General features: G+C 39.0%; 3 protein-coding genes across 6 annotated transcripts in view; 1 reads left to right on the forward strand and 2 right to left on the reverse strand.

Annotated features, from left to right (window-relative positions):
- LOC107584416 (arginine-glutamic acid dipeptide repeats protein-like) overlaps positions 1-18,640 on the forward strand; it is a 22,372-nt gene extending 3,732 nt beyond the window's left edge. Inside the window, exons 3-18 of one of the 3 annotated variants that reach the window (XM_016271014.1) lie at positions 1,246-1,370; positions 1,532-1,631; positions 1,894-1,992; positions 2,142-2,222; positions 2,309-2,462; positions 2,618-2,710; positions 3,160-3,356; positions 3,443-3,619; positions 3,738-3,848; positions 4,425-5,572; positions 5,757-5,991; positions 6,300-6,990; positions 7,081-7,221; positions 8,173-8,350; positions 8,606-8,687; positions 18,625-18,640. In XM_016271014.1, coding sequence (XP_016126500.1) covers positions 1,246-1,370; positions 1,532-1,631; positions 1,894-1,992; positions 2,142-2,222; positions 2,309-2,462; positions 2,618-2,710; positions 3,160-3,356; positions 3,443-3,619; positions 3,738-3,848; positions 4,425-5,572; positions 5,757-5,991; positions 6,300-6,990; positions 7,081-7,221; positions 8,173-8,350; positions 8,606-8,639 — 3,564 coding nt within the window. In that variant the 3' untranslated portion in view covers positions 8,640-8,687; positions 18,625-18,640. Of the gene's footprint in view, positions 1-1,245; positions 1,371-1,531; positions 1,632-1,893; positions 1,993-2,141; positions 2,223-2,308; positions 2,463-2,617; positions 2,711-3,159; positions 3,357-3,442; positions 3,620-3,737; positions 3,849-4,424; positions 5,573-5,756; positions 5,992-6,299; positions 6,991-7,080; positions 7,222-8,172; positions 8,351-8,605; positions 10,625-18,624 lie in introns of those variants that run through there. The other 2 variants (XM_016271013.1, XM_016271015.1) reach the window with 2 other exon arrangements.
- On the reverse strand, positions 10,699-17,072 carry LOC107584418 (uncharacterized). Of its 2 annotated transcripts, none has more exons than XM_016271024.1 (4): positions 17,000-17,072; positions 11,335-13,866; positions 11,130-11,246; positions 10,699-10,991 (listed from the first exon to the last, which is right to left on the reverse strand). In XM_016271024.1, the coding sequence occupies exons 2-4, from the start codon at positions 13,832-13,834 to the stop codon at positions 10,924-10,926; spliced, it is 2,685 nt and encodes an 894-aa protein (XP_016126510.1). In that variant the 5' UTR covers positions 13,835-13,866; positions 17,000-17,072; the 3' UTR covers positions 10,699-10,923. The 2 variants fall into 2 exon arrangements, with proteins under 2 accessions (XP_016126510.1, XP_016126511.1); XM_016271025.1 differs by lacking the exon at positions 17,000-17,072 and adding an exon at positions 15,820-15,861.
- Positions 18,621-20,057, reverse strand: LOC107584484 (RING finger protein 223-like). The gene is made up of 2 exons (XM_016271120.1): positions 19,895-20,057; positions 18,621-19,319 (listed from the first exon to the last, which is right to left on the reverse strand). The coding sequence occupies exon 2, from the start codon at positions 19,293-19,295 to the stop codon at positions 18,621-18,623; it is 675 nt and encodes a 224-aa protein (XP_016126606.1). The 5' UTR covers positions 19,296-19,319; positions 19,895-20,057.
- Between the last annotated feature and the right edge of the window lie 7,220 nt (positions 20,058-27,277).

Raw genomic sequence — 27,277 nt, forward strand, 5'->3', positions numbered from 1 at the left:
GAACCAAAGACTTAAACTACTTCAGTCTGTGTGCATTGAATTTATTTAATACACGAGTTTCACAATTTGAGTTGAATTACTGAAAGAAATGAACTTTTCCACGACATTCTAATTTATTGAGATGCACCTGTGTGTGTGTGTATATATATAAATATATATATATATCAGTCTTCAAGTATTTTACTACATTTCAGTATGTGATTCTTATTAAGTATGGGTAATTTTTTAGGAAGTCTCTGAGAACCTGACATACTTCTGGAGACTCCAGGTAGGTTGCAGTTTTGGAAAATGGTGGCGCTGGAGACTAAATGGTTCCTGGTGATTTCACACCTAATTCTTCACCATAATTCCTAATTCTTTTGCAGTTAACATGCATCTTTTCTTCTCCACATGTTTTTGACTGACCCCCTGAGCATTTTGCTGTCCAATGGTTATGCATTAACTTTGCAATTTCTAGAATTGTATTAGTTTTGAATATTTATCATAATAATTTTATTAGGGATGCACGATATATCGGCCACCATATCGGTATCGGCCGATAAATGTTCATTTTTTCTGTTATCGGTATCGGCCTGATAAGAAAATTTGGCCGATATCTTAAAGTCGATAAATAATGCATTGTTTCCTTCAGAGACACTTTAGATGCACGCTGTTCGTTTGCAGCCTTTTGTGCAATTGTATGTTGTAATATTGTGTTTATTTGATGTATATCTGATTTATCTCATATAGAATGCGTTTGGTTAAGTTAAAAGAGCGCTTCAGTTTACCGGTGATCGTCTTTAGCTCAGCGCACGCAGCTCAAACAGCAGTGCACAACATTAATAACTATGATTAGGAAAGTTGTGTTGAGCAAGCAAGCTGTTGGCATTTAGTGAGCATTGAGGGCAGGCATCAGGTGAGCAAGCTAGTGAAACGTTGCACTCGCAAAAGAGGTCTGCACAAATCAAAAAATTTATTTTAAATGCAAAATTGATTTTCGTGAGCTCTAAATACTTTCTTCTTTCCAAAACACACATTTGCGCACTCAAAATATGATCTTTCGCGCACAGAATTGTGGCAGAGATGTAATCCCATATATGTCAGCATGTCTCCAGTCTGGAAGAGGCAACAGTCGTGCTGAAAGTTCAAAACCACTGGTAGTAATGGGACAAATCGAAATGTTAACAATTTACTGAGTGTACCTTTTAAAGACCTTAAATACACTCGGTTATCTTATATTTTTGACCATTATATTATCATATGCAGGCCAAGCTACCTGAATTACAGCCGCCACCTGCTCATAGAACAGAGTCTGTCACAGAAAATGAGGAGCTGGTGTGGGCACCTGGGGTCAATGACTGTGACCTTCTCATGTACCTACGGGCTGCCAGGTAATGGCTGCTTAGCTGGATGCCAGTTTCTGTTCACCGTTTTACATTTATCTTCATAATCCCTTGAGGGTATGTCTAAAAAGGGATCTGAGGTGTCTGTGGATGGTGTGTGATTCAACATAATCTTGTGCATTTTTGTTCTGTGTTCTCTGAATAAACAGGAGCATGGCAGCTTTTGCAGGGATGTGTGATGGAGGTTCAACAGAGGATGGTTGTCTTGCGGCTTCCCGGGATGATACCACATTAAATGCTTTAAATACGGTCAGTGCTTGTAATTTTGCTATATTTTATTATAAAATCAATTTTAATCACTAATTCCACTGAATTCAAATTAATTCAATTTGTAGTGTTTTTAAGAAAAATTTTAAAAGTTTAATTGAATATAGATTGTAATTTATGATCTTTGATGTAATTGAATTGAAGACAGTGAAAACTTCACATAAAAAAACCTTACTTTTAATCTCAACTATAATTAATTTGCTGTGCAACTAGGGTATGTAATTTTATTTTGTTTTGTGTGCAGCTCCATGAAAGCCAGTACGTTGCAGCCAAAGCCCTGCAGTGTCTGGTGAAGAAACCAGTTCCAAAACTCATTGAGAAGTGCTGGTCAGAAGATGAAGTGGTGAGAAACTGAATCTGTATTTTTCACTTCTATCTTGACATTTGTCACTGATATAGCCTGGTAATTTATAGTGAAATGATACCAGATACTAGAACTTTTCAAAAAGTCAATGTTAAGATTTCTCAATCAGTTATCATGTTCAATTACAGAAACGGTTTATCAAGGGTCTCAGACAGTATGGCAAAAACTTCTTTAAGATCCGTAAGGAGTTACTTCCCAGTAAGAAAACGGTATGGAAACCTGCCTTTTCAAATCTAATTATACATGTGTGTTAGCTTCAGTCTTTTATTTTTTTAAAACATATTTGTCATCTCAGGGTGAGCTAATCACATTCTACTACTACTGGAAGAAATCTCCTGAAGCCGTGGCGTCACGACCTCATCGGCAGCAGAGAAGGCAGCCGGTGTCTCGCAAAGTGAAAACTCGCAACGCAACAGCTGCAGCCAATGCAACATCTCACACTTCTTCCAGTAAGTGTGGCACTATGCACCATATGTCTGTGCATTTATTATTGCAGACTGTCAAAACATGATTGCAAATCTGATGTAGTTATAATTTAAAGGCAGTAACTCCACAAGAAGTAATGTAATTAATTTATTTGTGTTTTCTGTCTCCCTGTCTGTAGTGGAACTTAGTTCAGCAAGTGAAGATGATCTGGACAGTGAGGATAGTGAGCAGGGTGGCAAAGGTCAAGCCTGCAGTCACTGTCTGACCACTGGTAAGTTTTTCACCCTTTTCTATTTCAAATAAATGCTCAAAAATAGTAGGTCACAAAACTATTTACAACATTGATAATAAGAAGCAATGTTTTTAAGCACCAAATCAGCATATTAGAATTATTTCTGAAGGCTCATGTGACACTGAATACTGGAGTAGAATTCAGCTTTGCCGTCACAGTAATAAATAATTTACTGAAATTGAAAACAGTTATTTTAAATTGTCACAATAATAGTTCTTAATTTATTTTTAATAAAAAAAACGCACCCTTGGTGATCATAACATACTTTTTTCAGCAAACCTTTGAACGGTACAATATATTAAATTACAGATGTGAAATAGCTTACAAATATCAGTTAACCATCAGCCTTTTAACTCTGACTTCTGTATATACCTTGAATTTGTATGAGTCTTCTCTTTTAGTATGACTCACACAAATGTTTCTTTTAGACTCCAAAGACTGGCATCATGGAGGGAGAGACAATATCTTGCTTTGCTCTAGTTGCCACTCTCACTTCAGCAAGCATCGGCGCCTGCCACCTGTTCCCAAACCAGCAGATCCGCCCTACCTCTTCAAACCTGTCAAAGAAGAGGAAGAGGGAGTCAGACATGGGATGAAGACCCGTCGGAGCCGGGTGCCACCACATGTAGGTCTATCTTCCACATTAGTTGTGCTCAGGGTGATGTAAAGAGTAGTTTGCTTAATTTAGCCTTTCTTTGTCTCTACATGTAGATGTCATCACTTCGAAGTGGGCGCAACAGACCAACCGGAAGTCCCGACAGGGGCATGTCTCCCACCCTCGAGGATGTGCGATCTAATGGACAGTCCCCCAGAGCAAGTTCCACTGCTATGGCAACCAGGGCTTCCAGCACTGATATCAAGAATGGAGTGGCTGGGAAGACCAACAAGGTAGTGATAAAAAGGAACCTGCTCAGTTTAGAGTTTGTAAAACGTGCACAGCTGTGTTTTCATCCTTTTTCTGTTGTTTAACCTTTTCATTTCCATTTTTTTTCTTATTAAACTTTAGAAGATAAAAGTAGAGGCATCTATAGTAAAGGGTGTGAAAAGACAGAGAGAGTCAGCAGCTCCAGATGCTGATGAGCCTGAAAGGAAAAACATGAAACGACCTAAGAATCAGGTAAGGGAATCTTCATAAAAAGTCTTAAATATTAAAAGTATTTAATGTATAAAAGTATAAAGGCTTAAGTATTAAAAACTTTGCTAAGTGGTATGTTGTATTTTGGTTTATTGTTATGTTGGATATTAATTGTGCATGTTCATTTCTACCTATTTTTACATTTAGATTACATTACATTGGCGTCATCTAATACTCACTTACTGAACACAAAAAGACACTAATAATTCAATATATTATAAATGTACATATACATTTACATTATAATGCATAATACATAGCTTGTACTGTATGTGTATATACACACATAATCTATATAATGTATGTGTGTATGCATATACGCATGAATACATACTGTACATTATAATGTTGTGACATTTAAATTACTTCTACATATATTTCTAGTGTGTTTTATTTGTAATCTAGTGTATTTCGTTATTGATCAAATTATTATTATTTTTTTTACAAAATAATACAGAATTTTAATATTGACCATTTATTGGCTGTAACGGATAATAATGTCTATCCATATAGTTCTGCCATGACGTCTAGATTTTAAGTAGTGTATCTCTAATCCAGGAGGGTCCTGATTCTCCATCAGAAGGTGAGGGTGAAGGCGAGAGCTCCGATAGCCGCAGCGCCAATGATGATGGCAGCAGTGACACTAAAGACATTGATCAGGACAACCGCAGTTCCTCCCCCAGCCTGGCCAGTCCCCTGCAGGCCAACGAAAGCGACTCGGACTCCCCAGCACCGCCCCCTGCACCAGGCCCAACCCCACAATCCCAGCCCCAGCAGCCTGCTGCAACCCCAACAACACATGCCCCATCTGAAACACCACCATCTCCTCAGCCCTCTCTGCCTGTATCCTCATCCGCACCTTCACCTGGAGCTTCTACCACCACCTCGAAGGCACCATCCGTAGAGGTTTCCCAGGAGGTTCCATCTCCAAACGCTTACAGAAGTGGTCCCAGGGGACCTGAAACCCCCACCGCTTATTCAAACTCCTCGTCTCAGCAGGTGCAGTGTCCAGGGCAGGGGCAGTCGTTCCCTGTGCCGCCCCATTATCAGCATAATTCAGGTCAGCTGCAGAATCCTTCATCTGGGGCAAATCAGCCACCAGGGTTTGCATCCAGACCACTGCACCTTCAAAGAGAGAGCCCTCTTCCTCCTCTTCCCCCTACAGCAGCATCCCAAATCAAGCCCCCTCCGACCACTCCAATTCCACCTTCTTACAAGCAGCCCCCTCATCTTTCTGCACCTTCACCCCATTTCCTGCAGATCCACCCCAATCTTCCTCCACCTCCTGCTCTAAAACCACTTGCTTCCCTGCCCTCACAACACTTGCCTTGTTCCCAGCCTCCTCCATTGCATATAATTCCACAAAATCACCCCGCTCAACCTTCCGTTCTGACTCAGTCGCAGAGCCAGCAGGTCAAAGGTCATACTAGTGGTGCCCCTCCAGCTGCAGCTAGTTCTCACCCATTGCTTCCCCAAAATCGTCCTGCAACTGAGTCCACTGCTTCATTCCCTCTGTACGCTTCTCCCATCCCTGCCCATCAGCCCTCCACATCCTCCTCAGCAAGCACTCCTGTTGGACAGGCTCATATCAAAGAGGAGCCAATTGATGAGGAGGAAGAGTGCGATAGCCCGCCTCCCCCTCACAGAAGTCCCTCTCCAGTACCGACAGTGGTTGACATACCCAGTCACGCAAGTCAGTCAGCAAGGTATAGAGATCACATTTGGCAATACTTGAAATATTAAATATTTATAAAATTATAAATATACAAAAAAGGTTTCCCAATGTAGTAGCCTAAAATATTTTTTATATTCTAACAAAATGCTATTCACTAAGATGCAAATAATTGTGTAATTCAGCATACAAAGTCAATTCTGTTTTGTCAATTGCAGATTCATCAAACACCTCAGCCGAGGTTACAACTCCTGCTCTCGCACAGACCTGTACTTTACCCCATTGGCCTCTTCAAAACTGGCCAAAAAACGAGAGGAAGCTGCTGAAAGATCCAGAAGAGAAGCAGAGCTGAGCGCTCGACAGGGACGAGAAAGAGAAAGAGAAAGAGAGCGTGAGAGGGAGAGAGAAAGAGAGCGGGAGCGAGAAAAGGAGAGAGACTCTGATAAAGCCTCTGTAAGTACATGTGGCATTTACTTTTGAATTTGACATTTCAGAAAAAATAAATAAAATGATAGTTTACCCAAAAAAATATTTTTAGTTAGTTTAGTTAGATTTCTCTTTACTGTAATGTGAAACATGTCATGCCAAGTACTTTAATGCAAAAAAATATATTTTTATTGTTTTACGCCTACACTGTTTAAAATTTATTTAATATAGGTTGCCAGTTACAGATCTGCTTTATCTTTTAAAAAACAAATTTTGATAAAGATCTCTCTTTAAAGAAGTTTATAATATAAAACCTTTTTTTTTTCTTCACATAGCGTGCTTCAAGCTCATCCCATGATGGCCGAATAGGTGACCACCTGCTTGCTGCCCATGTGCAACCAGGCCGTCCGTCATTCGAACCTCCTCCCCCCACCACCGTGGCTGCAGTTCCACCATATCTCGGCCCTGACACTCCAGCCCTCCGCACACTCAGCGAGTACGCCCGCCCCCACGTCATGTCGCCCACCAACCGCAACCATCCTTTCTTCATGCCACTTGGGCCGGGAGAGCATCTGCTAGCTTATCACATGCCAGGGCTGTACGCAGCAGACCCATCCCTTCGAGAACGAGAGCTTCGTGAACTTCGAGAAAGAGAGATCCGAGAAAGAATGAAGCCTGGATTTGAGGTGAAACCGCCAGAGTTGGAGAACCTACTTCATCCATCGGCAAATCCCATGGAGCATTTCGCCCGCCATGGAGCCCTGGCTCTGCCTCATGTGGCTGGGCCTCACCCCTACGCCCAGTTTCACCCAGCCATGGAGCGCAGCATAGTGGTACCCCCTCGGCCGGAAATCAGCTACGCTGAGCGTTTGACAGCTGAGCGGCTCCATGCTGAAAGAATGGCCTCTGTTGCTGCTGGTGACCCTGTTGCACGGCTACAGATGCTCAATGTTACACCACACCACCACCAGCACTCACATATACACTCCCATCTACATCTGCACCAACAGGACCCTCTCAATCAAGGTCAGAACTTCAGAGATATAGGTTAACAGTTATTTAGATAAAAAAAAATTTAAGAAAGTAAATGGAAATATCAATGTTTTGGTCTTTCAGGCCAAGGGCCTCATCCTTTGGTGGACCCATTGGCTGCTGGCCCCCCTCTGGCACGGTTCCCCTACCCACCTGGTGCCATCTCCAACCCCCTACTCAGTGAGTTACCCCATGAGCATGAAATGCTCCGCCACCCTCTGTTTGGTGAGTCACCAAATAGACTCTCTGTTTCACATGTAGTATTAAAGAAAGTTTAAAGTTAATTCTGAATAATTTACATTTCCAACCCGTATAGCCAGGCTTAAACAATGTCCACTGCTAAGCAGTGAAACATCCTGCCCTTTGTTTAGCCATATCCCATCACTTGCATGAAGTCACTTTCTTAAAGTAAAATAAAATATTACGCTTTCAGCAACCAATAAGAATGTAGTACTTGGAATGGAATTCATATTAAGATTAATATTTAATATTATTTCTATTTTAGTCTGTGAGATTTTTTTTAAAGTAGTGTCTTAAAATCAAGGCTACGTTTATTTGATCAAAGGTTTATTTGTTTTAAAATAACTTTTTAATTCTAATATATTTTAAAATGTCATTTATTCCTGAGATGGCAAAGCTGAATTTTCAGCAGCCATTACTCCAGTCTTTAGTGTCACATGATCCTTCAGAAATCATTCTAATATGCTCATTTGGTGCTCAATAAATATTTCTTATCATTATCAATGTTGAAAACGTTGCATCTTAATATTTTTTTTGTGGAAACTGATATATTTTTCCAGAATTCTTTGATGAATTGAAAATGAAAAGAAAAGCAATTATTTGAAATTTAAATCTTTTGTAACTTAATGTATACTATACTGTATATAATTTAATATTAATACAAACATTGTTCAAAAAGTGTCTATAGATTCTGTCTGGCCTGCCTTTTGCTGATGATAGTAATCAGTGACTTTCATTACTCAAATAGCCAAAATGGCTGAAATGTACATCCTTAATGTAATGCAGTAATGTTTGTCAACCCGTTGTTGCTTTATTGTTGTCTCACAAGACCATCCAGCACCTACATACACATTACAGTCCCACGGTAGGAAATAGCTCTCAGCAATTTGAGGGAAGAATAACTGAAGTAAGATATTCTCTCTCTTTCTTTAATAGGAGCACCATTCCCTAGAGAGTTACCAGGACCCCTGGCTCCTATGTCGGCTGCGCATCAGTTGCAGGCGATGCAGGCACAGTCAGCAGAGCTGCAGAGGCTGGCACTGGAGCAGCAGTGGCTACATGGACATGCACACTTACATAGTGCTCCTCTCCCAAGCCAAGAAGACTACTACAGGTGAACCACAGAGACCTTAACGTTCTGTTCAAGAGTGCATGTGTAAATAAGCACTTAGCAAGATGTTTTGATGAAAGATTCTTTAAAGTAGCATGTACAGAAAAATGATTTACAATAAGACTAGAAACAAAAACAGTTGTTTACCTGTTGTCACTCCACAGTACACTTAAAAAAAATTTTTTTTATATATATAAATGTTACCTGTTTACTTGGATCCTTAAATGACAACATGTTGTTCTGTTGTCTCTTTGACAGCCGTCTGAAGAAAGAGGGAGACAAGCAGTCCTGAAATGAACAAATCCTCCACTGTGGATTACAGAGTGATTCTGTGTTCAGGGTATCAGACCTTATATTTCAGAAAACCCAGCGTGGGGTTATCCCTGTTTTGGCACTTATAAACGTTTGACCGACTCCTTTGTGCTGTATGAAATAACTAGCCTTTTGGAGCACACTGAATTTTCTTTCCTTGCATGAACACTATTTAGAAATTTCTGTAATTTAGAAGTTTCTGTAAGAAATGAAATTCCCATGTAATGTCATTATTGTGCTAAAAGCACAATATTGTAGATTTACTAAGTATTTGAAAAGTGCTGTCCAATATCCAGAGTTTATCACAATTTAGTTTCAAAGTTTACTGAAACGCTTGTTTTAAGATTGTAAATATTATACGTTTAAAATAATATATTAACTGTTGAAATGTAAAAGTTGCAATGATAGATTTGGATACAAAAACTTCATATGACTTGTGTGCAAGAAGTGCATGCTTTACATACTCTGTCCTTCCCTTTCTCTGACAGCCTCTTCATCTTTACCTCAGAGTGCTCATCAATATACAGTAAAACCCACATGTATTAAACTCCACAATACCTTATTCTTTCAGCAGTTTAGCTTTTTTAATTTAATAATGTAGACCAAATGCAGGCTGGGTATTAGTATGATGACTGTAGTGTTGTCTAGCTCTGCAGAACAGTTGCTTCACTGCCTTGGTCATACGATGCTGTGGAAGACTGATCAGGCCGACAGTCACCTGCTTGCAGTGTTTACTGCCATGCTTAAGGACACAATTTGATAGAGCAGGTCAGTTCCTGGGTCAACCCTACTTGGCACAGAAGTTTAGGAAGTTCATTTATAAAGAGGTACGTGCACTTAGCAATAAAATGCTCATGGCATATCTGATGGTATCCTCACTACCAGCTTCAATCCTAGCATGTGCACATGGCCAGTTAAACAACTGGGCTACTGCTGAGTAAGTTACATTTTCATAGTCATGCTGGTTGGGAAAGAGCACAGCATTCTCATAATAAGATGAAATTCATTATAAACTCAATAGAGAGAGAAAGAGTCATTTTGTGATGCTTTACTGCAATACAAGTGTATTGTTGTTCACTACTATTAATTGTTAAAACAACAATAGAAAACATGAAATGGAGTGCCATTGTTTTGTATGTGTTGAAGCAGACAGTTGAAGAGTGTTATCTGTTAATGATGTTATTGTGGAACTTTGATTGGTCACTTTTTTCCAAAACTGCCAAAAAGTCATTATTTTGTTCGAGTTAACACTAATCATTTGTAGTAGCATTTTACAAAGTATATGGATATTTTTCTCATATTTGGATATAATTTCTCATTTTAGTATCCATGTCTTTATGCATACTTGTCTTCACATGCACAGTATTGTCTGGTTGCAATTACCTTACAGTTGGAATTTTTCTCAAAACTTTAATTTCAATGATAAATGCATGCTTATTACAAACGGCTTGAATCATTTTTACTCATCCATTAACACAAACTCGGATCTTTTAATTTTTTTCATCAGTACATTTTCTTTTAGTAATATATTAGTTTTTTGTAAGCATAATTTTTGAGGCTGTTTTATATACATTTATCACACTGACATCAGTCTTTGCTTATGTGTGATATAAATATTTGACATTCAGCAGCAGTCATATTTTTCTGGCACTTTCTGATACCTCCTTAACTTCCAACTATATTTTATGTGCAAATTTATATTCTTCATGAAATGTGCTCAAATCGGTTTCTTCACTGAAAAACTATATGAACTTTTTTTTAAGCTTTGGCCACATAATTTTTTTCTCATTTAATAGATACATCTAAAGTGATTATCATTGAAAATGTTTTTTATATGTACACTGCAAAATAGTTTACTTGTGAATTACATAAATATGTATAGAACAGCTTGAGTCCAGAATATAACTGATGCAAAACTTGCCAGTTGTCATTTCTGGTCCATATCAACATAATATCTAAAGCAATATATGTCTTCTAACTGAACAAGTGTTTGTACGGGGAAAAAAAAAATATTTCCTCCTTTGCTTTGTATGCTTTTCTTTAACAGAATTGTCCTTTGATAAGTTATTTATTGATTGAACACCTATTTTGTAACATGAATATATTAAACATGAAAATATTAGACTGTTAGTAAATATGGAATACAATCTAATATGTGTATTTACTAAAGTGTTTGTTGTGAATTTGTGCAAAATTAACCCTTTCATGTACACTGGCCCCTTGTGAGAAATCCTCAGAAAGCTCTAATACTAGATTTTTATGGTTCATCCTTCTTTTACGTATCGCCGCAAGTACTGGATGGCAGATATCGCGCTCACGTTTGCCAGAAGAGCTGAGAAATAATAGAGGGAAAAAGGATCATGTTAATTTTGTGTGCTCATATTATCTGAATAAATTGCCTAATTTAATATGTAACAGCCTTATCATTGTGTCTCGTTGCACAAATGCCTCATCCTCATGCTGGTTTTACCTGCTTTCCACATGTCTGTAGATTGTGGGTTGCTTGATTTTAGTACCCAAGACGCAAAAGCAATGCAAACAAGGCACATGTCTGTTTGCTTTAATAAAAAAAGAGCACGATCTCTATCTGTAAGCAGAAGTTTGCAATGTTAGACTTGACATTTTCATTTTTATTTAATCTAAAAAAAATAAATAAAATGCTCTTAAGAATGTACCTGCGTCTGCGACCGTTGCCCCAACACGTATCTGATATTCTGTCACTTGTCCAAGGGCCTGGTTCTCTAGAAAAAGCTCTTGAAGCTTTGGCTGAGCTATAGAAGAACTTGTAGTTCTCGTTCTATAACCGTAGACTGTGTCAGCTGTCTTGGGAAAACCCCAAGAGGTGGCCATCCTACACCAGGTCCTTCCCATTAAAAGTTTGGTGCGTCTCAAAGAAAGGTTTCTCCAGGTACTAGTGATAAAGCAAATGTTTGATGTTTCAGAGGGCTTTGCACACCTCATAACTCGGATTGGGGTGCTCTTGTCTTCACAATCCAACGGTATCACCTCTTCTACCTCTGGATATTCTAGGTCTTTCACCACCGAATGAGAAGAGGAATAGATAGGAACCAATGTTTTCTCACTCTTTGTTGAAACTTGAATTGAAGGAAAGAGAAAATTTCCAACTTCAAAGTCTGAGAAGAAGTCATCGTAAGTCTCAGCCACAGATAAGTTCTGTGAAAAACAAAGCGAAGTGCTTCTATCTGGGATACAACTCTGGTGTTGTTCTGCTTCGGTGTCACTTCTCAAGATTTCGAAGAGAGTCTGCAGACACTGATTGTCTAGAATATCAGAAATCGATAAAACTGGTGAAGACGTTGATCTTCTTGTGTTACAATGGTCCAGTAGAAAGGCATTCATGTTCTTGTCCTCTTTAGCTATTAGAAATATGTCCTGCATCTCTGCTTCTGTCTCTGAATACAAATATAGTGAGGGATCACTCTCAGGACACAGCTTCACCATCTCATTTGATTCACTCTCTGAATCCATGCCAGACTCAAAAAACATTTGGGTTTGCTCTTTGCCTTCAAGGGGTTCAGGGCTAGGGTTTGCACTTGCATGAAGAAGCTGTAGAAACTCTTCATCGAAATCAGAGTAAGTTGAGAATTCACAGCTTGATCGGTCTGGTTTAGAGTCATCCAAATGTGTGAAATAGTCTGAATCTGCTGCATCATCTACCAGGCCATCTTCTAAACTATCATCTTTAGATTCCATCTCACCCCTATCTAAAAGATGAGCGTTGACAGTGACCACAGGGCTGCTTTCTTCTGGAGTTATGCTTTCTGTCCTGTTATTGGCTGTTCTAAGTTGCAAAATATCATTTATTGTCAGTTTTTCCATTTCATCCCAAAAGGAGGAAATGGCAAATATGGGTGGAGTTGGACCTGAAGTCTTGGCACTGTTACTAGAGGATTGTGTCTCTTGGGATTCTTCTCTATTATAAGACTTTCCCAAGGGCTCTTGCTGTTCTGTTTTTTCTTCTTTAGTATTTGAAGGAGCAGTGGGTTTAGAGGCACCCAGAATAAATCTGGGACTTTCCACCTCTGTGTCATTATTAAACTGGCTTAAATGATCAGTTGTATGTTGACATTCACAGTTCATTTCTACTACGGATTTGTCATATTTATCACACACTGCGCTTTCATGATCACAGTACTGTGGCAAAGAGCCAGTAAGATCTTTAAATATGGTCTGTGGCATCTGTTTGGGGGTTAAAAGTGAATTTAGAAAGTCTGCAGGATTTTTTTCTAATTTTGCTTCTGGCATTTCTGTCATGCTTTCCTTTTTTAGACTAATAGGAGAGCTTGTTTTTTCCTCTTCACCCTCAGATGATCCAGTGGGTGAAATACATTTAATATCTTGGATATCAAGCACATTTTGAATATTGGGTGAGTAAAAATAAATATTTTCTTGTTCAAATTTCTCCTGCGTTATTTGTCTCTCGGTAGTTTCTTTATCTGGTTTTGCATTGTTATTTAAGGAAGAGCACTTCTCCATCACTCCGGTATTCTGTCTGAAGTTTTTAGAAGGTTTTTTTTTCCTTCTTTTTTTTTGGACTGAGGTGGGATCCTTTACTGTCAGACGGACTGGGCTGTCATTTACAGTCACAAACCAACGTTCCTTCTCTTTTTTGGCCACTGTTGAACAGCCTGTCATTTCAGTTAACATTTCTATGCCATCTATACTCTTTTCATGCTTTATTTCTTCTATAGACATTTCAGAGACTGGCGTGTTTGTGGCTTGACTTAATTTATTCTCACCATTGTCCTTATTCTCACAATTTCCTCTTAATTTCTCTAAGTTTAACTTCTCAGTCAGGTTGCTGTCTTCATATGTAGCCCCCGATTCATTTGCTCCAGCATCGGACATCTGCTCAGCAAACCTGGTATTCTGTAGCTCTGAATTAGGACTAGGATATTCAGTAAACTCTGAATTCTCTCCTATTTGATGCTGCTTTTGTCCTTCTATGCTGTCTTCTTCACAGGGTTGGTCAGGGCTGGCCTGGGTGGGAACAGATGACACGTGGACAAAGGTTTTGTCATCGTCAGTGTCACTGAAGCCAGACTCATCTAAGGCTGCAAGCTTAGCCTGCTGAACAGAACATTCCTCACTCTCTGTACAGAAACAGTCCCAGTCCTGCTCTGCTATCAGCACACTATGGTCTAAGTCATCCATTGCAGTTGAGCTCAAAAGGTTTGGTATGACATCTGGAAAAAAAGAAAGAAAAAGACAATTATATAATAATAATAATTTTTACCAAAATATATACACTACCGTACAAAAGTTTGGTGGTCAAAATTCAATTTAATGCATCATTGCTGAATTAAAGTATTAATTTCAGCAAAAAAAACTTGAACAGTAATGTGTTTTATTCAGCTGATCAGTATAGACTGCATCTTTCAATTTAGTTGTACAATTTTCATGTTTATTTTAATATAAAAACCATCATTCATGCAAAAATTTGACCCAACAAGAGATGAAATTGCTACAGTTAAGCTCAAAGGCATCAAAAAAAAAAAACATTGGACATCTAAAAATAATTTAAGAATCATAAATTATTGCATGAAACTTTCCCAAAACAAGAGAAACAGTTTGATTTCAGTCAGACTATATTTAAAATGTGTTATACATTTTTTCATGCATTTGCGTGTAAACCTAATTTAATATGTACTGTAGGCTTTTGGTTAAAAGTTAACATGAATGACAGATGCTAACATTATCACTAATAGCAACCATACAAGATTTTATTATGGTTGTGAGTATTTTTATTTTTTACAAAAGTTACAAAATAAAATTGTAAGACTCAATTGAAAAATCAATATTGTAAAGCAACATTGTACAGAAAACAAGTTTCAGTTGTTCAAAAGACAAAATTTCCCAATATATTTTTCAGTAGGCCATTCTAACGCAGGAGAGCCCAAACTCCTTTTCAACAAATTAAATGAGAAATATACTTTTGTTTCAAAGTAACTCAAATTCCGAAATATTTCAAACAAAACACTGCTCAAACTGTCTCCAAAGCCCCTGTGAGGATGATCTTGGTCATTTTTTACAAAAGTTACAAAATAAAATTGTAAGACTCAATTGAAAAATCAATATTGTAAAGCAACATTGTACAGAAAACAAGTTTCAGTTGTTCAAAAGACAAAATTTCCCAATATATTTTTCAGTAGGCCATTCTAACGCAGGAGAGCCCAAACTCCTTTTCAACAAATTAAATGAGAAATATACTTTTGTTTCAAAGTAACTCAAATTCCGAAATATTTCAAACAAAACACTGCTCAAACTGTCTCCAAAGCCCCTGTGAGGATGATCTTGGTCTGACTCAGGCCCGGTTCTTAAGCGCTATAGAAGGGTGGGCTGGCAGATATCCTGGGTGGGCAATCCCGTCCATAAGCGAGGTTTTTAGAAACATAATTCAACTGCTCAGGTCATTTCAGTGGTAGGCACATATTCATGTAGATACGTATTAAACTGCCGTAATTCGCACACTGATAGCGCGCAAATATTTCTGCCCGTTTTCACTCGTTGTCAGCCTCTGCTATTCCGCAACAGACTGAAGCCTCCGCGGGAATGTAGCGCGCCTTTGCTTTCAGCTAAAAGAAAAATTATGCATTTTCTGGTGTTATTTTATGATTGTTGGGCAGTCTTCAGCTCTTAAGCATCTCAAAATACAGTCCGCATCAGATTGCTTTTAATCACTGCATAAAAAGTTTAACGCGATCTTTACCTATAGTCATAAGCGTAGCTTGACGTTTGAGTTTTGAACTCGGGCAAACCGAACCGATGGATTTGGTCAGACGTACTTTTAAACACATTTTAGTTTTGCTATAGTAAATCTACATATATACGTTATAAACACGTTTAAAATGCACAATAAACATGTCTGTCAAAACGATCTCAAAGGAGGCTTTTATTAAGCAAATCAAGGAGTGAATTACTCATCCACTGTTTTTAAAACAGACATTTGTTGGGCTTGATTCAAGTTAATGCACAATGAGGAGCATACTTTTTATTTAGTCTTATTGAATAGACGATAAACAGTTTATATTCTAAAATCTATTTAAAGGTTGTGTTCTGTGAAAATTAAATAACATTTGGATGTAAATGGTCGGCATAAAAGTAGTGTGTGGCTAAACCAGCTGCGTCCTGTCGATCACCTTTATCTGATTGTCCGGGTCCGGAATCATTAAGCACGGCATCAATATCTTCATCTGAGTTTTTTGTTGTCTCCAGATTTCTCTGCAGTTCGTGTATGTTGTTAAAAACGCGGAACATCATGTTATTCCACACAACAGGCAAGCATTACCGTTAAGTCTATTATCCACCAAAATGCAGATTCGTCACATGACAATTCTTACGCAAATGAGATTGAGGGAGACGTTAAATTTGTTTTGATTTATTAATTTACTTACAACAACAATGTAAAATTTATTAATTTTTACGTATTCTCTTTTACATGTATTATTAACTGCATTATATGCAATTTTACTTCATAGAAAAAACTTTATAAATAAATATTTAGTAAAATTCTTAAATCGCTATGGGGGAGCCAGGCCCCCCCACAAGCTACGCCCATAGTTCTATTTGGGCTCAGTGTAGTGCCGAAATTTGCACCCTGCCAGATTATGCACCCCCTAGTATTGGTAAATTTAGGGTTAGGTGTGGGGGAGGGGTTAGGATTAGGGGTGAGGTTGGGATTAGGCAATCAGGTAGCGACTTCAACGAGGGGGTGCATAATCTGGCAGGGGTGCAGAATTCGGCACAACACCGGCCCCAACTCACTGCAAGGTGATTTGTGTATTGAAAGATGTCAGTGAGAGGAAATTATGTGCTGTTTGGGTGACTTGCCCTTTGCAAATATTTTGCATGGTCCAATTGCTTAGACATGACATAGATGTGTCTCTTGATGCCAAGAATGACAATCATGTTTTACAACTTTTTAGTGGTAAACAGTGTTATCTTATCTAGCTTGTGGGACATTTTCTTACAAACACACGTGGAGATTCATATAGTATTAGGATAATGCATTCAGTTATAGGCTCATTTTAATTTTTTCTTTCCCAGGAACATCATAACTGTTTTGCAATTATTATTCAATTCAGCCATCTTAAAACACAAACTGAGTCTTTAGTTCTTTATTAGCTTATGAATATTAATAATACCCTGTGCAAGATGTCCTTTTTCATTGCGTACATGGTTAAATTCATTTGGTACAGTAGCTCACAGCACAGGCCAATGGAAAATATTTCCACAAAGTTCTAGCTCCGCAAACTCTGCATCTAGTCAGCTTCCATTAAAAATCTTTTCAACATCTCATTTCTTTTATGTTTTTCCTACCTTTAGTCGTTAGTTATGCATTCGAAACACTTCAATGTTGATCCGATACTGGCATGGTACACCTTCAAAAAACCCACTGCCCTTGCGTGTGGGAGAGAGGGGCCCTACGTCCAGGTCTGTTATAAATAGAGCTATGTGTCTGATCACATGGAAGTGTGCATGTGTCTTGCATTCTCAGAGGGGCACTCCATTTCACATTTATAAATAGGGTTTCTCTGGGGAGATGGTATGAATCTGTCAATGATCAGCTAAGATGCTATTCAAAAAAGGGTTAAATCCTTGAACAACATGCTGGACGGAAAATCCTTAGCTTTTATGGTTTTCAGGAAGTAACACTGTGAAAACAAGTTAGGATCAATCACCACTTATCTATGGTAATAAAAGTCTGACAGTGTTATATAGTGTCATGAAATATTACTGTAAATATATTAGAATAATATTTCTAGTATATTATTTAGTTAATAACAGAGAAATTTACAAAAAAACTGCAAAAATATCCTAGTGGAAAAAAAATACTAAAATGCATTTGCTAAGTATACTACAAATACATTTACATATTTTTTGTGCTTAATAAAAATACCGTACAATTGTATTTTTGGTATACTAAACTGGTCTACTTCAAGTGTGCTAAATAAACGAATTTCATGCTTAATGCACTTAAATTGTGCAGAAGTAGTGCTGATGTCCAACTAAAGATATACTATGTGATTGTGCTAAAGACTATCGCAAGTACAGTATACTTCAGGTACACTTTTAAATATCTTGCATTTAAAGACTGATATTATACAGAAATCATACAATCCTTATTAATAGTGATATTAAAACCCATTTTAGGCATAATATTAATAAATGTGCATTGTGCAATAAAGAAATACTCCAAATAAAGTTTAATTATAATTTTATATCAGTAAGTCTTAAGTGATATGACAATAAATGTTAATGGATTTGAAGTATACTATTTCATATATTTTAAATAAATAATGGAATAGTTTTAGGAAATAATTAATTTGCAATAAAAATACGTTCATTTAGTGAAAATATACATAAACAGATATAGTGAGAAACTTTTAATAAATAGAGATTTGATACATTTGATTTAAATATTTTTTATATTTTACAAAATAAATTTTCCTTTTAATACAACCATTTTAAAAACTCATTATACATGTCAATATACATGCTTAATTAATAAAAAAATTTTTTTTGCAAATAAACACAATAAATTGTAGGCTTATTATTTTGGTTCCAGCCAAAGCAATCAAACCTGCAAGCAGGATCCTATTAAAAAGTGTCAATTATAAAAACTTTTACCCTGGTGTTTATTTTGTTCATCTGTTTTAAACAAAGAAAATAATTTTAAATATTTACAGTGGCATTTAGGAAGTATGTGATATGACAATGAAATTTCGTGCAACAAATTTTAAAAGTTTAAATGAGAAAGTAGAACTTTAACCAAAACAGGTTTCCTGTCGAATGAAGCTGTAAAGGTTGTGGCTGCGGTTTCAGCTGATCAATCATACTTTTAGACTGTAGCCCATACAACCTGAATGTCATTTGCAATTCATGAAATTTAAACTGTTTCCAGGTTTGAATAAAAACTTCTTGTGTCCACCTGTGTGTCTTAGGTACCGACTGTAGGTCTGGGAGAATTGAGTATAGCTGGTGATCGTCCGAAGCATTGTGACATGGAGTTTGAGATGATAAAGCACTGGAGGGGCCACAATATAACAAATAAGACCACAAGAAGCACTATGATGAAGACCACAAGCCTCTTCCAGTTTCCATAAAAACCCAAGAATCGCAGCAGCCTGTGTCCACTGCCCTCTCTTCTCTCCTCTATTCTCGGCGTCTCCTCTGGTTTATGCTCCCCGATGTCAATGCAGACACAGTTGGATATCATAGGGTTTGAGTAGCACAGCCTCTTTCCATCTAGAAAAACATTCTCCACTTGTTGCTGGTCGCTTGGAAGTTGGCCCAAAACTTCCTGGCTGGTGGCCAGATCTGGAGGACCGTGCTCAGGCACGGATGTTGGCCGCCGACAAAGAGGGCAGGTGATCTGGGTACCCTCCTGCTCTGGTGAAATAGTCACAAAGCGAGACAGACATTCCAGACAGAAGGTATGGGTACATTCGAGAAGCTTCGGTGTCTTGAATGTGTTGTCGTATGCGCAAAAGCAGATTGAACACTCCGGACCGGCATCCCAGGCATTGTCCTGGTCATCACCGGAGACCAGTGTCTTGTGTTGGTGCCGTATTGAATTGGTATGTGATGCTGTAGATACTTCCGGTTCCTCCATCCTGTTGTGTGGTCAGAAGAAAATCTGAAATACAAAATTAATTGTAACTGAATGAATGAGAAAAGAGCAAAATCCTATTTGAATTTTATAATCCCAAATGGTCATATGGACAGCTAGCAGTATCTGACATAGCAAATAACAACCACATGAAAGTGTGGTTGCTATGGACATCATTAATGCCATGCATATGATATATATATATATATATGAAGGTGATGCTGAGACAGAACATATGCAAATATTTTTTAATACTGTTTCAGACAAGGACTGTTATGATGCATATCATTTTACATTTTAATCAGCATCACATATACTTGTTCATGATGAACAGGTATATGTGATGCTGATTAAAATGTAAAACACTTACTTGTTTTTACATTTTTTGTACTGTGACTAGACAAGTAGCCTATACACATCTCCAATTTGGATCAAAGGAATTGCCACAACAAATGCTAATATTAACAGTTGCTAAATTTGCAATTGATTCACATTAGCTCAACAAACACATGGTTATACTGCTGATCCAACAAAAAACTGTTTTTTTGTTTGTTTGTTGGGGCAGTGTGAACCGGGGGAAAAAAATAAGAAAAAAGTATTACCTTAAAAGAGGAATACAGTATTCTTCTTTTTATCTTGTTGATGATTTCTTCTTCTTCGTGTAGATGGGTTCAAAATAAAGGCCAAAATTTGAAAAGGTCTTCAAAAATTTGAAGGTCTTTCTCCAGACGTGTCTGTCTTGGTCTTCCGGTAAAGTGTAACTGCCTTCACAAGTTTGAATTATACTTCTGAGCTGTGACTCAAATGAGTTAAACTATAAATCATTACCTTGTTCTCCCTCTCTCTCTCAGATACTCAACCCCTCCTTCACACATACACTGTCTGACACACGTACCTGTGCAAATTATGGAAAAGCAGGAGGGATGACAAAGAGAGGGAAGAAGGAACTGGTTTTCCGACAAGATTAGGTTGCGCTTAGTCATTGTATACCCTGGTTAACGTAAGAATGACAAAGCATAGCAAATAATGTTTTACACAACTTTTAAAGCACATTCATTCACAGCATTGTGAATTATTCAGATTTTAATAGTTTAATCAAGTTACAGTAGGCAGGCGCTACAACTGAATATTTTGTCACACATAAAAATGCATGTATTTTTTTAAGTAATAGTTCACCCAAAAATGAAAATCATTGTTTGCAGATCCTCAAGTTCCAAACTGGTATGAGTTTATTTCTTCTGTTGAGCAATATATTTTGAAGAATGACGGTAACCAAACAGTTGAGATATTTGAAGTGTACCTGAAGTATACTTGCAATAGTTCCTCTTTAGCACAGTCAAATATACTTAAATAAATCTTTAGCTGGACTTCAGCTTTACTTCTACACAATTAAAGTTCATAAAGTACAAAATTAGTTGTTCCAATTTAGCAGACTTTAAGTATACTAAAAGTACAAGTGCAGGGTATTTTTTACTAAGCACATAAATATGTAAATGTATTTATAGTATACTTAGCATGAAATAGATGTATTTCAAATACATTTTAGTATATTTATTTTTCACTAGGGTTGACTTCCACATTGTGGAAAAATTCAGTTTGGTTATTAATATTCTTCAAAATGTCTTCTTTTGAGTTCTATAACACTAAGAAACTCATACAGGTTTGTGTGAGTAAATGATGACACTAGTTTCAGTTTTGGTGAACTGTCCCTTTAACGAAAGGGGATCTTCTAAAAAATGTTGTTGACAAACTACAACAGTCTGCATGGTAATTGTTATTCATCTGGTTGCACAAAAACAATGCTTATGGGAACTGATAAGACATTGCATGTGCATAAAAAAACATAATGCTAAAGAAATCGGCCACAAATCAACAATAAGTCACGTGACTGTTTGATTGAATATATTACCACTCTCTGTCTCACATGGAGATAAGCAGCCAGGTATAAGGAAAATGGCTGGGATATGTTTACATGTGCAACAACAGTCACGTTTTGTTTTTTTCACTGAGGGTGTGTGCAGTAACTTGTGCTCCCTTTCGATACTACACTCGTACACGACGCATATGGGAAAAAAAGCCTTTTTCTCCTGAACTGAAGCCTTTTAATTCACGCAGTGAAACTGCACAGCCATTGGTTCGTGCAGTGTATTAAAAACGAACCAATGGCTAGGCAGCGGAGCTGCACGAGCTTATGGCGACGAAGCCCGCCAGAATGGGTGTGGCATCTGGCTATGTAAGCGGGCGTTCGCCACATGATTCTCAGATTTCTTCTGCTTCAGCGACGACTCTACGCCCTCAAGCTGATCCGAAGCCGCATGCCATTGACACGCCTTCGCAGCTGGAATCGGGACCTCTCAGCACGGCTGACCTGCTTCTCTACTGCGCCAGCGACTCAGCAGTTCCGGTCCGTTTCCCCTGCCGCCATCCGGTGATATTAAAAGAGCTTCTAAAAGAGCAAATTGGCGTTGTTGCAAATGCCATGCCGTTACTACGGTTTGTGCGGGTCTCCCCTACATGCCGATGACACGAACCAATGGCTAGGCAGCGGAGCTGCACGAGCTTATGGCGACGAAGCCCGCCAGAATGGGTGTGGCATCTGGCTATATAAGCGGGCGTTCGCCACATGATTCTCAGATTTCTTCTGCTTCAGCGACGACTCTACGCCCTCAAGCTGATCCGAAGCCGCATGCCATTGACACGCCTTCGCAGCTGGAATCGGGACCTCTCAGCACGGCTGACCTGCTTCTCTACTGCGCCAGCGACTCAGCAGTTCCGGTCCGTTTCCCCTGCCGCCATCCGGTGATATTAAAAGAGCTTCTAAAAGAGCAAATTGGCGTTGTTGCAAATGCCATGCCGTTACTACGGTTTGTGCGGGTCTCCCCTACATGCCGATGACGGCCACACTGAGTGCTTGGGGAAATCCCATGGGGAAGCTGCGCTCACAGGAGCTATTTGTTCCCACTGCAGAGCTTCAGTCTCGCCTCTCTCTGCTCACGGATCACTTTCTTTTCAGAGAGCGACTCTGCCCCTTGCGCCCTCCTGTTTTCTTCCTCCCAGGAACCAGTGAGGAAAAAACAGCAGGGCAGAGGGGTCAAGCGACTGGCTGCGAGTGGGCCCACGTCGGCCCAGATCCCGCGTGCCTCACTCTCGCCCCAGAGAGAGTATTCCCCCATCCTTTTCTCCCGGTCTAATCAGCATCCCTCTGCTGGTGCGAGCGACCTGATCTCATTTGGGGGAAGTGAGGACTGCTTGATGACAGCATGTCATTGGCAGCATCGGATGCAGAGGAGCTGTTGGGCTCGGTGAATGACCCCACCCCCTCGCCATCGTCTGCGCCCAGCGCCACCAAAGACTGGATGGATGCCGAGCTTCACCGTATCCTCTCCAAAGCGGTTGAAGAGCTGGGTTTAGAGTGGTCTCCGCCAGAGGAGCCCTCTCGCAGCCGTCTGAATAAGTGGTTTCTTGCTGGGGCGCCACCAGGCCTCTCGTCAGCATTCCTCTGTTTTTCCAGGAGGTCCATGACGAGCTCACCAGATCGTGGCGCGCTCCCTACTCCGCCCGCCTCCGTACTGTGTCTTCATCTGCCCTCACTTCCATCGACGGCGCTGAAGAAAAGGGGTACGATAAGGCACCTTCCCTAGATGAGTCAGTGGCCGCGCATCTCTGCCCGCCCATGGCCATCGGCTGGAGAGCAAAGGCCGCTCACCCATCCAAGCCGTGTAGGTCCACTTCAGCTCTCGCTGGACGCGCCTACACTTCAGCTGGACAGGCGGCTTCGGTGCTTCATTCAATGGCGGTCCTCCAGGTTTTCCAGGCCAAAATCCTCGCATCCTCCGATGAGTCTGGCCTGGACCCTGCTAACCTCAGGGATCTGAGGAGCGCAACCGACCTGGCTCTGCACGCCACCAAGACCACCGCCCAGGTGATCGGGAGATCGATAGCCAGCCTTGTGGTGCTCGAGTGCCATTTGTGGCTGACGCTGACAGAGATTAAGGACGCGGTTAAGATCCCCTTCCTCGATACTCCAGGCTCTCCCAAAGGCCTTTTCAGCCCGGCAGTTGAAGGATTTGCTAAGCGCTTCACGGAGGCACAGAAATCATCCCAGGCTATGCAACATTTCCTGCCTAAGTGCTCCAGCTCCGCTGCTGCCTCTGCTCGCCCTAAGTCTGCGCCGACTCAGCAGCCTGCGAAACCAGCACCTGCCCCGCTAAAGCTCAGCAGACGCGGAGACTCTCTCGCTCAGCCAAACACTACCCTCTTCCTAAGCGCCAGGGACCCCGACCCAAGATTACGTTGGGCCCGGCACCTCAGGCGTCATCCTGATCTGCGAGATAGAACGAGGACGGGGTCAGATCTCGCTATGGCTGGACCGCCCCTCAAGCAGCCTTTCTTAGACCTCTTGACATCCCGTTCAACTCCGGGTACAGAGGGAAATGTGTTTTGTGCAAACAACGGGTCCGTTCATGCGCCCAAGAATTCAACCGCTGTGATAGCAGAAAAAATAAAACACAAACATTTTCAAAAAGAGAGCAAACTTCCTCTTCCATTACTCATAGGTGTTCTGCCCCCGTGCGGCCAGTCACCCGAGTTAATTCAAACCCTCGCCACTCGGGCTGAGGCTTGGCAGGCCATCCCCGGAGTGTCGAGATGGGTTATGGGGATAATAAAGCGAGGATATTCACTCCAATTCGCTCGAAGACCCCCGCGCTTCAGCGCTGGGGTCCCCACCTCAGTGCAAAGCAAGGACGCTGACATCCTGCGCTTAGAGGTGATGAATTTGCTGGTAAAAGAAGCTGTGGAAATGGCCCATCCTCAATCTCAGACACCTGTATCACACCCTCATGAAGAGGTCGTTCAGGATGATTACACTGAAACAGATCGTCGCGCAAATTCGCTCGGGAGACTGGTTCTTTTCTCTGAACCTGAAGGATGCATACTTTCACATCCAGATAGCCCCCTGTCACAGGCGATTCTTGAGATTCGCCTTCGAGGGAGTGGCTTTTCAATACACGGTCCTTCCCTTTGGGCTGTCCCTGGCTCCCCGCACTTTTACGAAGTGCAAGGACGTGATTCTCTCCCCTCTGAGACCGATGGGAATCCGCATTCTCAATTACCTCGACGACTGGCTCGTTCTGGCCCAATCAGAGGCAGTTGTCAGAGGCATTAATATCACACAGGACCCTCCTCCTCAGCCACCTGCACTGTAAAATCCAATAGTTTACCTAACTTAGATTTAGGTAGTTATCTTTACTTAGTTGTTATACTAGGTTTTATTAAGTTACAGCTACTTTCAAGGCAAATAAAACAATTTACTTACTGTTTTGAGTGACACTTACTTAAAATATTAAAGTAGCCACAAATGAACCAGTGACATTAGTAAACCAGTGAGAAGCAGCCGTGCACTAATATGTTGCTAATGTGCAACATAACAACAGAAGAAAAGAAAAATAGTCTTAATAAACTTTTCACCCATTTCCTCCATGTCTGCAGTAATCTTTCACTAGTTGCATTAACTCGTTTCCCAAAGTCATCTTGAATGTTGAATTTTCAATACAAATGAAATATTTGAGAGAACATCACATAAGCTAACTTCATAAACTGATGTTGATTTTCCTAAAATGTGTTTTTTTTTTTTAAATTCACCATTATAGTGATTAGCGTTCCCTTTGGTTGGGCACTTTGAACTTGGATTGTGTGTCGATAATTTCTTTCCTGTTAATGCAGTAATGCATTATGAAGTCAGAGTTATTTGATTTCAAACGAAGAAAACTAATAAATACGTTGCATTTAGAAAGTGACCGATCTTCTAATTAAAGCATTAGTGCATTTATTGTGTGTGTTTATTAAATAACTTTTTCAAATTTAATTTTTCATAAGTACCATGAGATGCTTTTATTTGGGTTTATATAATCCTTAACTAGTGTGTGTTAATATGCTAATACAAATGAAATATTTGAGAGAACATCACATAAGCTAACTTCATAAACTGATGTTGATTTTCCTAAAATGTGTTGTTTTTTTTTAAATTCACCATTATAGTGATTAGCGTTCCCTTTGGTTGGGCACTTTGAACTTGGATTGTGTGTCGATAATTTCTTTCCTGTTAATGCAGTAATGCATTATGAAGTCAGAGTTATTTGATTTCAAACGAAGAAAACTAATAAATACGTTGCATTTAGAAAGTGACCGATCTTCTAATTAAAGCATTAGTGCATTTATTGTGTGTGTTTATTAAATAACTTTTTCAAATTTAATTTTTCATAAGTACCATGAGATGCTTTTATTTGGGTTTATATAATCCTTAACTAGTGTGTGTTAATATGCTAAAGTCACACACAGACTTAAACATTCAGCACGTGTATCACAACAATGGTAACAATTCAAGTTAATTTATTTTCATTACTTGTGAATTGCTCAAGAAGTACTCAAACCATTTTATTTGCTCTTTTTGATGTGCTACTACTGACACAAGACAGCAAATAAAATTGTCAAATAAAATCAACAACTGTAAAACAAAGCAACTGTATAATTTATTCATACCGCAATGCACTCTGGGAGTCAGTGAGTAGCTATACTGTCATGAGTAAACCTTAATGAAAGGATCAAGTACCCCCTACAGTTCTTTTTTAGTTACTAGAACTCTTGTGTAAGTAAGCTATACTAACTAAGCATTTGTCAGTACAACATACTATTCCTATTTCACTTTACTTAGTTTTTTCAAGGCAATCGATTTGGCACTGTAAAATCCAATAGTTTACCTAACTTAGATTTAGGTAGTTATCTTTACTTAGTTGTTATACTAGGTTTTATTAAGTTACAGCTACTTTCAAGGCAAATAAAACAATTTACTTACTGTTTTGAGTGACACTTACTTAAAATATTAAAGTAGCCACAAATGAACCAGTGACATTAGTAAACCAGTGAGAAGCAGCCGTGCACTAATATGTTGCTAATGTGCAACATAACAACAGAAGAAAAGAAAAATAGTCTTAATAAACTTTTCACCCATTTCCTCCATGTCTGCAGTTATCTTTCACTAGTTTCACTAGTCACTCTCTGCAGTTGCATTAACTCGTTTCCCAAAGTCATCTTGAATGTTGAATTTTCAATACAAATGAAATATTTGAGAGAACATCACATAAGCTAACTTCATAAACTGATGTTGATTTTCCTAAAATGTGTTGTTTTTTTTTAAATTCACCATTATAGTGATTAGCGTTCCCTTTGGTTGGGCACTTTGAACTTGGATTGTGTGTCGATAATTTCTTTCCTGTTAATGCAGTAATGCATTATGAAGTCAGAGTTATTTGATTTCAAACGAAGAAAACTAATAAATACGTTGCATTTAGAAAGTGACCGATCTTCTAATTAAAGCATTAGTGCATTTATTGTGTGTGTTTATTAAATAACTTTTTCAAATTTAATTTTTCATAAGTACCATGAGATGCTTTTATTTGGGTTTATATAATCCTTAACTAGTGTGTGTTAATATGCTAAAGTCACACACAGACTTAAACATTCAGCACGTGTATCACAACAATGGTAACAATTCAAGTTAATTTATTTTCATTACTTGTGAATTGCTCAAGAAGTACTCAAACCATTTTATTTGCTCTTTTTGATGTGCTACTACTGACACAAGACAGCAAATAAAATTGTCAAATAAAATCAACAACTGTAAAACAAAGCAACTGTATAATTTATTCATACCGCAATGCACTCTGGGAGTCAGTGAGTAGCTATACTGTCATGAGTAAACCTTAATGAAAGGATCAAGTACCCCCTACAGTTCTTTTTTAGTTACTAGAACTCTTGTGTAAGTAAGCTATACTAACTAAGCATTTGTCAGTACAACATACTATTCCTATTTCACTTTACTTAGTTTTTTCAAGGCAATCGATTTGCATGCTTTTTTTAAGTAAGCCCAACTAATTAGATTTTACAGTGTGGAGTGCCTGGGACTCAGGGTCAATTTTGCCAAGAGC

Source organism: Sinocyclocheilus grahami, unplaced genomic scaffold, assembly GCF_001515645.1.
Source record: "Sinocyclocheilus grahami isolate Dianchi unplaced genomic scaffold, SAMN03320097.WGS_v1.1 scaffold60.1, whole genome shotgun sequence".
NCBI lineage: Eukaryota > Metazoa > Chordata > Actinopteri > Cypriniformes > Cyprinidae > Sinocyclocheilus > Sinocyclocheilus grahami.